This window comes from Neophocaena asiaeorientalis, unplaced genomic scaffold, assembly GCF_003031525.2.
Source record: "Neophocaena asiaeorientalis asiaeorientalis breed wild unplaced genomic scaffold, Neophocaena_asiaeorientalis_V1.1 scaffold106, whole genome shotgun sequence".
Taxonomy (NCBI): domain Eukaryota; kingdom Metazoa; phylum Chordata; class Mammalia; order Artiodactyla; family Phocoenidae; genus Neophocaena; species Neophocaena asiaeorientalis.
This window is the reverse complement of record NW_020172597.1, coordinates 1,884,655-1,893,730: the sequence shown is the minus strand read 5'-3', so window position 1 is coordinate 1,893,730 and position 9,076 is coordinate 1,884,655. Positions and strand designations below refer to the sequence as shown.

At 60.3% G+C, this 9,076-nt stretch overlaps 1 protein-coding gene across 1 annotated transcript in view; it reads right to left on the bottom strand.

The window, feature by feature from the left end:
* Positions 1-1,866: 1,866 nt before the first annotated feature.
* Positions 1,867-9,076, bottom strand: part of ZC3H12A (zinc finger CCCH-type containing 12A) — an 8,458-nt gene continuing 1,248 nt past the window's right edge. Inside the window, exons 2-5 of the mRNA XM_024738851.1 lie at positions 5,471-5,610; positions 4,269-4,503; positions 3,667-3,773; positions 1,867-3,477 (exon numbers count right to left, since the gene is read on the bottom strand). Coding sequence (XP_024594619.1) covers positions 2,603-3,477; positions 3,667-3,773; positions 4,269-4,503; positions 5,471-5,610 — 1,357 coding nt within the window. The 3' untranslated portion in view covers positions 1,867-2,602. The remainder of the gene's footprint in view (positions 3,478-3,666; positions 3,774-4,268; positions 4,504-5,470; positions 5,611-9,076) is intronic.

Genomic DNA, 9,076 nt, shown 5'->3' with positions numbered 1-9,076 from the left:
GGGGTGAAGGTGCCCTGCTTCTCCTTCCAGGCCTCCCTTGGGGCCTCACGGCCTTCACGACCCTCCCCGTCCCGTGGTGTGCAGAGAGGGGGCCGTGTGGGTGGGACTGCTGGCGCACCTGCCCGTAAGCAGGGCCATGGGGTGGTCAGGCCAGCCCTCCCGCTGGAGGGTCCCCATGCAGATGTAACTCCACGTGGCTGTGAGGGGCGGGGCTGAGGGCACCCCCTCCACCTCCATCCCCCTCAGGGGCCCGAGAGTCACTGCGAACTAGCGTCTGGGTCCCTCCCTTCCTCAGGTTTGTGGGGCCAGGGGACCCCAAGCAGAGGCCCTGCCTGAGTGTGTCCTCCGTGGGACCGCAGGCAAGTCACTCAGCGTCGTCAGCGGCTGATAATGAACTGGACAGTCCGGTATTTTAGCTTCCTGTCTATAAACACAAAGGCCCATAAGTAGCCTTTAATCTGGAATACAGTTCTCGACTGGAAAAACTATTTTATAAACGAGGCAGCGACACTTCCTGGTGCAGGTAAAGCATCCCGAGCCGGCTGGACACGGCAGGCACAGAGCGCCTGGTAGAGCGCGACATGGGGGCTTGGAAGTAATGTTTGCTGCAGTCACTACCACATCCTGCCTGCAGATTCCCGCCTCAAGTGCAGGCTTCTACAGAGCGTTCTGGGCCAAGAGCAACTGGCGGGGGGCGGGGGGGACCCTAACGTGCAGGGAGATCACCGGGGTGGCCTTTCCTACAACATGCTGCACAGCCATTCTGTGGAAAAGCAGTTTCTAGAAAAAAATAGATACAATAAAAGCTTCACAAATAAAAAGTACAAATTGGGTGAAATGTTCAAAGATGTAATTCTTTTTTCTTTTCTTTTTTTTTAAAGGCACTCTTTTATTTATTTATTTATTTTTGGCTGTGTTGGGTCTTTGTTTCTGTGCGAGGGCTTTCTCTAGTTGCGGCGAGTGAGGGCCCCTCTTCATTGCAGTGCGCGGGCCTCACTATCGTGGCCTCTTTTGGTGCGGAGCACAGGCTCCAGACGCGCAGGCTCAGTAGTCGTGGCTCACGGGCCCAGTTGTTCCGCGGCATGTGGGATCTTCCCAGACCAGGGCTCGAACCCGTGTCTCCTGCATTGGCAGGCAGACTCTCAACCACTGTGCCACCAGGGAAGCCCAAAGGTGTAATTCTTAAAACTATTTTTTCCACTGCTGATGGTGTTTGGGGATCATCTGACTGTCCAGCTTTTCACTTAAAATACCTAACATTTATACCTCATTTTTATCTGAAAAAGAAAAAAATTGTGTAGGACTTCCCTGGTGTCCCCACCAGGGACACCCCTTCCCAGGAGGTCCCCACCCCTGACCTCCTGCTTGGAGGTTACCCTGGCAGGGCCTCTCCAGGCTGATTCCACCCCAGTGCCCCCCTACTCCACTCCGGGCCTGAAGCAGGGTAAGATCTGGGAGGATGGGACAGAGCTGAGCCCTTAGGCCCACTCTACAAGCTCTCCTGGAACGCTCAGCTCTGCTCACGGGGCAGACGGAGGGGCCAGCCTGATCCATCCCCCTACTCTCCCGCAACAGCACCCCTTCCCCACGCTGCAGCCTCAGGACTGCAAGCTTCACGCTTCTGCTTCCTGACACTCTGCCCGTGTGTCCACAGCCGCCTCCTCTCAAGGCCTGACCCAAGGCCTCAGGAAGGACTCCTCTACCCCAAGGGACAGAGCACTCTCGGTAGAACTCAGAAAACCCTCCTTCCAGAGGAGGGTCAGGGAGCTGGTGTGGAGGAAGACCCGGGGTGCCCACCTGTGACCTTCCATCACCCAGGAGCCGGCTCCACCCGGAAGCAACAAAGACCATCACCTCTTAGAGGGGCTCAGATTGTACTTTATTGATGTGTGAAGAGAGGCAAGGGCTTTCCAGTTAAAATATTTAACATTTACACCTGTACACACACATACACATGTCCCCCCTTGGGGAAGGGCGAGATGGCTCTGAATACAGAGGAAGGGGGGAGGAGGAGAGGGTGGGGCAGAGTGCCCTTGACCCTGCAGGAGCGATGGGATAGGAGCACAGAGTGGGACGGAAGTGGAAGTGGGTTATTAAGAAGCATCTTGCTTACTAACATGAAGCCCCGTGCCCGCTAGAGCACGGACGAGGCCTCATTGGCTTAGAGGAGGGCCCACGGAGGGCAGGCACACGGTGCCCAACGAGCCGGCCAAGGCCGGCATCCCAGGGACGGGGCGGAGGTGGGGGGCCGTGCAGAGGGCCCCCAGCCCAGGCCTCTGCTCCCCGCTGCCTCCCTCCCCGCCCTCTGAGAGAAAGGAGGGTTTGGGCCTCAGCCACAGACTGACAGCCGTTACTGGCAGCGTCTCCTTAAACTACAGATACAATGTGCATCAACAGGGTGATCGCTCCTGACCCCTTGGGCAGACGCCTAGAGGTGCCAGAACCAATCCTACAGTATCTTTGGTTTGTGGGTTCTCTTCCCTACTTGAATCCTCCCTCTGTGCAGCCTCCAGGCTGGGGCCGGGGCTGGGCTGCTCGAAGGCTCAAAGCCCAGCCTGGCAGCCCTCGGAGGCCGGAGGTGCTGCCCGGGCGGCTGGCCGGCTTACTCACTGTGGTGCTGGGACTTGTAGGAGAGGATCTCGGCGGCTAGCTGCTGGGGGTCCAGGAGCTGCGGGAAGCGCCCCATCACAGCCTCCACCAGGTGCGGGGGGAAGACGCCACACAGCTTGGTGTACACGCTGGCTCGCTCCTTGGCTAGGCTGCCTGCCCCGCCCCAGGGGCCCCTGTCAGCCCCTGGGCCCGGCACCCGGGGCTCCTGCAGGACTGGGGTGGGTGGGGGCAGCTGGTATGGCTCAGACCAGTACTCTCGAGGTGGAAAGGCAGCTGGCGGGGGTGCGTAGTCAGCAGGGACGCTGAAGTGGCCAGCACCCATGGCCCGGCCGAAGGCAGAGAAGGCCGGAGTGGTGGGGAGCTCAGCCCCATAGGGGCGGTAGCCAGCATAAGGGCCCTGAGGTGGGCCCGGCTCAGTGGGGCCGCCTCCTCGAATCCCCCAGAGTTCTGACATCTGGCTCTCCAGGGAGCCAATGCCCGAGTCCAGGCAATCCTGGGAGGTATACGGGAGAGAGTCCAGGGTCTGCGGGAACCAGTCCGAGGGCCCAAAGCTGCTGCCACTGCCCCCACTAGGTGGGAGGCTCCTGCCTGCTGGGGTGAAGGTCTGTGTCAGGCCTTCCCGGGGGGTTCCCGGGGGTGCCTGGGCCCCCAGCTTCTTCCCGTCCGGGCTGCACTGCTCGTGCTCTGTCGGCAGAGAGCCGCGCTGAGAGGAAGGCGAAGGCCGCCGGCCACTTTTCTCCTTGCTCGGTGGCCCGGGGGGCGAGAGGAGGGCGTTGGCACGGAGCTCGTCAGCCACAGAGCGCTGGGGCCGGCTTGGCCGCTCGGGGTGGAAGAATCGGCACTTGATCCCATAGGTGCATTTCCTCCCTGGGAGAGAATTAAGGAGGGCTCTCAGCCGGGGGGGCTCTAGAACCAGGGGGTGGGAGACGGAAGTGGGTAGCACAGGAAACATGGGGTTGGGGGTCCCCGAAAGAACGTGGGGCGCAGGCCGACTCAGGCAAGAGAGGAAGGGGATGGCGTGAGGAGGGCCCTGGAGGGTGGAGCTGGGGGTCTTACCATAGGGACACGGCTGCTTCCTGTGCTCGGCCATGAGTGGCTTCTTACGCAGGAAGTTGTCCAGGCTCGGCCCGTGACGGCCCAAGGGGTCATCAGGGGGCATGAACCTGCGAATGAGGTGCAAGACATGATGGGGGACTTCCCAGTGCCGACGAGGGGGCAGGACAGGAAGCCTTGATAGCACGGAGAGGAGGGCAGCTCCTAAAACTGGTGTCTGCCCAGCAGGACATCCCTGGGCTCTAGGGGGTACTGTCCCAAGGGACTGGAGGAGGTCCCAGGCCAGAAGGCCGCAGCCACGGGCGCCTTTAGGGCGACTCCCCTGCTCGGAGCTTGCAGAGGCTGAACATCTGAAGCTAAGGCTGCATCCACTGGCCTGTGGTCAGAGCTTCGGCGCTGGCGAGTGGAGATGCTCTCTTGGAAGCACTGACCATCCTGTACCGCACGCTCCTTCTCCATCCCCCAGATTAGAAAGCCCCAGTCTGGTCCCAGCCTGACCCTTCCTAGTGGGGCCTGCTGCCTGGGCCCGAGGCCACGGCCCTGCAGCAGAGTTGCCCCAGCTCCACCCCTCCCACAGGCACCTCCCGGCGCTGTCGGGAACGTACTTGTCGTTGACAAAGGAGTACATGAGCAGCCGTTCCTCGATGAAGCGCTTCCACTCCTGCCGCTCGCCCTGGAGGTCCCGGTAAGTGTCATTAGAGACCACGATGCCATCGGACTCGAAGGCCAGCTTCACGATGAAGCGGTCGTCGTAGCAGACCACGCGCTTGCCGCCCACACGCCTCGACGGCGTGAACACCAGGATCTTCTTCTTCTCCAGGTCCCGCAGGATATGCTGGTCTGAGAGGCAGCAGGGGCGCAGGTCAGGGCCCAGCCTGGACCCAGAGCCAGCTCGCAGGGCTCCCTGAACCCCCGGGTGCCGGACACAGGGCTCTCAACTCCAGGGTCGCGGGAACAAGAAGAGGCTCTGCAGAGGCCACTGCTGAGGCCCAGCCCCTCGCTGGGCCTGGCGCCTAGTTTGCTGCCCAAAGACCAAGGACCCCGGAGAACAGGCTGGCAGGTCCTGCTCAGGGAAGGCTCCTCAGTAGAGCTGGGCTGCCTCCTTCCCACTCCTGGACACCAGGCCTGGTCGCGCCCAGCCTGTTCTCGAGGGATCTAGGAATGAGCCGCGGCTTGAGCTGGGGCCAGAGGAGTGTCTCAACCAGGACAGAAGGACCCACCCAGAAGGGGCTGCTTCTCTTGGAGCGGGCGGCCCCAGCCAGCCTGCCCCCAGATCTCAAGACTTCCAGGGAAATAAACTCAGGCTCTCCTCCCAAAGGCTGGGGGCTCATGTAAGAGCAACGGTGGCAGCTGGCACTGGCTGTGTGTGTGCCAGGTGCTCTTCTGAGCACCTACGTGTATTAACCCGTGTGCTCCTCACAACCAACCCTGCGGGTTTATCAGATCCTCACCCCGTCCCGCGTCTCAGATGAGGGGCAAGTGGCTCAGAGCCAGAAGGGACTGAGCCGGGATTCCAGAGCCCAGGGGCTTAGCCGCCACACCACGCTGCCCCTGTGCCGTTGGGGACATGGCAAGAGCACGCCGCCATTAGGTGAGCGAGGTGCCCAGGACCCGGAGGCAGAGGCTGCCCAAGGTGATCTCCAAGGACCGCTGTTCAGAGCAGGGATGCTGAGGACAGCAAAAGCCAGGAAAAGAATGCTGGTCCCTGCTTGGGACCTAGAAGCTGTTGCTCACACCCAAAGGGTCTCTATTGAGAATGGGGGCTCCTGGGGCAGGGAGACCATGCCCCTTCAGAGGTGCCACTCACCTGTGATGGGCACATCGGGCCGAGGCTGCTCCTTCCTCCAAGATGGTACAAACACTGTGATGTCTGTGTGGCCCCGCTCCAGAAACCAGTTCACTGCCAGGAGGATACCCCGACAAGAGAAGACCTCCTTGTTCCCGTGGCTGGGGAGGAGAGGAGGACGGGGTCGGCCTGCTGCTCCCAGATCCGCACAGGAGGGAGGTGGGTTGCGCTGTTCCCACACCGCCAGGGATGGCCAGACCCGGGGCTTTCCCTGAGGTTCCGTCTCCTGACAGTGAGGAAACGCCCAGGAATCTGGCAGCACCCGCTTCCCACATGGGGAAGGGTCAGGCCGCTTACAACACACCTGGGGGTGGGGGAAAGGCACTGGGACCATGGGGACACAGATACACACAGGCTGACTGAGTCACCACCCCTCCCTCGCCGGCTCGGCAGGGCTGAGGGTGGGGGCTGGGAAGGAGAAACCAGATTGCTCCGGATTAAAGTTGGATTACAGTTCAGTCCTGCTCAAACCGCAGGGGCTGGGACTGAGGAGGGCGAGGGACACAGGGCAGGAGGCAGCTGTGAAGCCTTCCGTTCTGAAAGGGAAAGGAACTGCTTTTCCTCTGACTGCCAATTCCCCAAAACGCCTGGACTCCCTGTTCTCTTCTTGCCCTTTTGGAGAAGGCATGACCCAAGGCAAAAAGACGGTCTGGAAGACTCTGGGGACTCTGCCAGCAGGAGAGCTGGGAAATGGGACATCCCAGGGCCGTGGACCAGACCTCACCCCATCCAAATGCGGCTGGGCCCAGACGCAAGCCCTGAGGTTGCTCTGGCTCAGCCTCTCTGTCTGAAAAACGGGCCGGGTGGTCTGCAGCCTCCTTAAGAAGGGCCCATGTCAGTGTGACAACGTTCCTGTTTTCTTGAGGCCAAAGACAGTCCAACAAAGTGGAGGTTCCAGCTGCCTTCCTGGGAATGGAAGGGGGCTCCCAGGTAATACTGGGTGCCATGGCAGGGCTCCAGGACCAGGCTAGGGGCCTGGAAGGGGTCAGCTGGGGCTCTCACCCCGACAGTCCCTGCCCCTCAGCGAACAACTCAGACTCTCATATTTGGCACATAAAACAGAATAAGCGTTATGCAAAAGAGGCAACTCCATGGCCAACCACATCCTGTGGCTGGCTTGGGGGCGGTAATAGCTGGAGCCCCAAGAGAAGTAGAAAGGGAGGTAGGGTAGCTGGCGGGCACGGAGGCTGTCTGGGAGTGAGGTGGGGGGCTCCCAGGGCTGAAGGTCTCCGTAAACTGTAGGTGAGGCAAAGTCCAGCCGGAAGGCAGGGCTCATCCCCACCAGGTGGGGCCTCCCTGCCATCTGCCGGCCTGCTTATAATAAAAGTTAACATTTACTGAGAGCTGTGAGGCAGGCCCTGATCTCCATGCTCAATACTGAATCACCAGCAAGTCTCTGAGGAGGGTACTATCATTAAAGGGCCCTGGCCCACCCCACTTTTTTTTTTTTGCTGTGCTGCGTGTCATGTGGGATCTTAGTTGACCGACCAGGGATTGAACCCGAGGCCCCTGCATTGGAAGTGTGCAGTCTTAACCACTGGACCACCAGGGAAGTCCCACTTGCCCTTTTATTCAGGTGCGGAAACTGGTCCACAGAGGGCAACCAGTTGCCAGCATCACACAGTAGCAGCGGTCCAACCGAAATGCAGACCCAGAGGCTGTGCTCATAGCCACCACGGGTGTTGATGCTACGACAGTACAAAGACAAGTGCCAACCCTGACAGCAGGCCCGGAGCGGGGATGGGTGGGTACCAAGCACCTGCTGGAGGCCAGGTACATGGCACGCCTCCTTGCTTCATCCTTACAAGGCTCTGAGACTCATCGAAGGTCCCCTGGCTACTGGTAAGAGGCAGAACTTGAACCCACATCTGGGGGTACTGGATTGCCCCTAACAGAAGAGCTGAGGTTTATTTAGGAAAGAGAAAAAAGCTCCCGAAGTTGAGTGTGAACAAACTGTTCAGAGGGTGGGGCAGGCTGGGAACAGGGAAAACCATGCACCTGGCAAACTCCTCTCCTCTGTCAGGACCCAGGTGAGGTGTCACTGCCTCTGAGAGGCCTTCCCTGACCTGGCAGGATGGGTCAGGTCCCAGGTCTGTCTTCGCAATGCCCAGTGCTTCCCCCTGCCCTAGGCCTTCTGTCTCCCCAGAAATGTGGGGATGGGATCATCTCTGCCTTGGATCCCTGTCTCAGGTACGCAGTCTGCACATGCATTTACCTGCCTCCTTCTATACACACGTGTGTACCTGCATATGCCCCATCCCAGGCCAGCATCTGCAAGCCCTGGGACTTCATGGGACACCGGGGCTTCCAGGACAGTGTACTGCTTCTAGGCATCAGAAACCCTGGCTGGGGACAAGTCTGCTCTCAGCTGCCCTAGCCCCCAGGACATCCCTTAAGCAGGTAGTCAGAGCCTTAGTCTTGGGAGAAGTAGAACACATGTTCTAGTCCCTCGAGTCAAGCCCAGATCCTGCCCTCCCAAGCCAGGAGTGCCTCTCTACAGCTAACTTTAGACCCCCTTCGCTGCTGTGGAGGAAGCTGTGCTGGCACAGGAAAACCAGACATCCTCCCATCCCACACCACAGTCCTGTCGGCCCAGAAGGTCAGGGCCCCTCAGCCTGTCTAACGAGACTCTGGTAAGATGTGCGATTCCAGAGGAGACTCCAGCTCAGCGGCTCCCGCCCTAGGGCAGAGGGGAGGGCCAAAAGGCAGGCTACCCAGGTGAAAAGATCTGCCTGGGCCGGGCCCAGCTAGTGGAGAAAAATTCCCTTAGAAGGAAACAGAGGTGAATTTCCCCACGATTTGCATATGGCAGGGGCTGGCCCGCCAGCCCTGGGCGGGAGGGGGCAGGAGGGCAGGAACCCTGCAGCAGCTGAGACAGGAAGTTTGAGGCTGGAATTCCCCTCCTGCTACTGCCCCAGCTCAGAAAGCCCCTGCGGCTCGGCCTCTGGCCACCCACTGCATCACCTGCCCCTCCTCCCGCCCAGGCCCCTCCTCCTTCTGCCGGGACACAAACACACACAGCACATGGCTGCCCCCGGGGCTCAGCGCTCCTGGCCCACGCCCCTAGAGGAGGGAGTCACTGACTGATCCCAGCCAAACACTGCAGAGAGGGATCCCCTAACTCTCAAAGCACACATTGGGACCAGCGGCCGCTGGCCTGTGGATGCCAGCTTTCCTCAATTTCCACCTAGGCTCAGTCCATTTCAGAGATGGGAAGACTGACTGACCCAAAAGTGGCTGGAAGAGGGCCACCTGCACACCTGCGGAGCTGGGCCAGGACCAGCCAGACAGCTGAGCTGGGCCAGGTGGGCCAGGTGTGGGAGGGGCAGAGGGGGCAAAGGCATAGAGGCCTTAGGCAGCCTACCTGAGAGACCTCAGGGAAGCCAGGGAAGGAGCCCTTCCCACTCCACACCTGTGTATGGGATCTCCCCATCCACACCCACAGGAACCTTTCCTTGTGAACCATCCACCCAACCCTGACTCACTAGCCTGCCTTGAAAGGACTGGGAGAAAGCAGGGCCAGAGGGCAGGGCCTGGATAGAAGGGAAGTCTGGGCTCCCTGGGGTC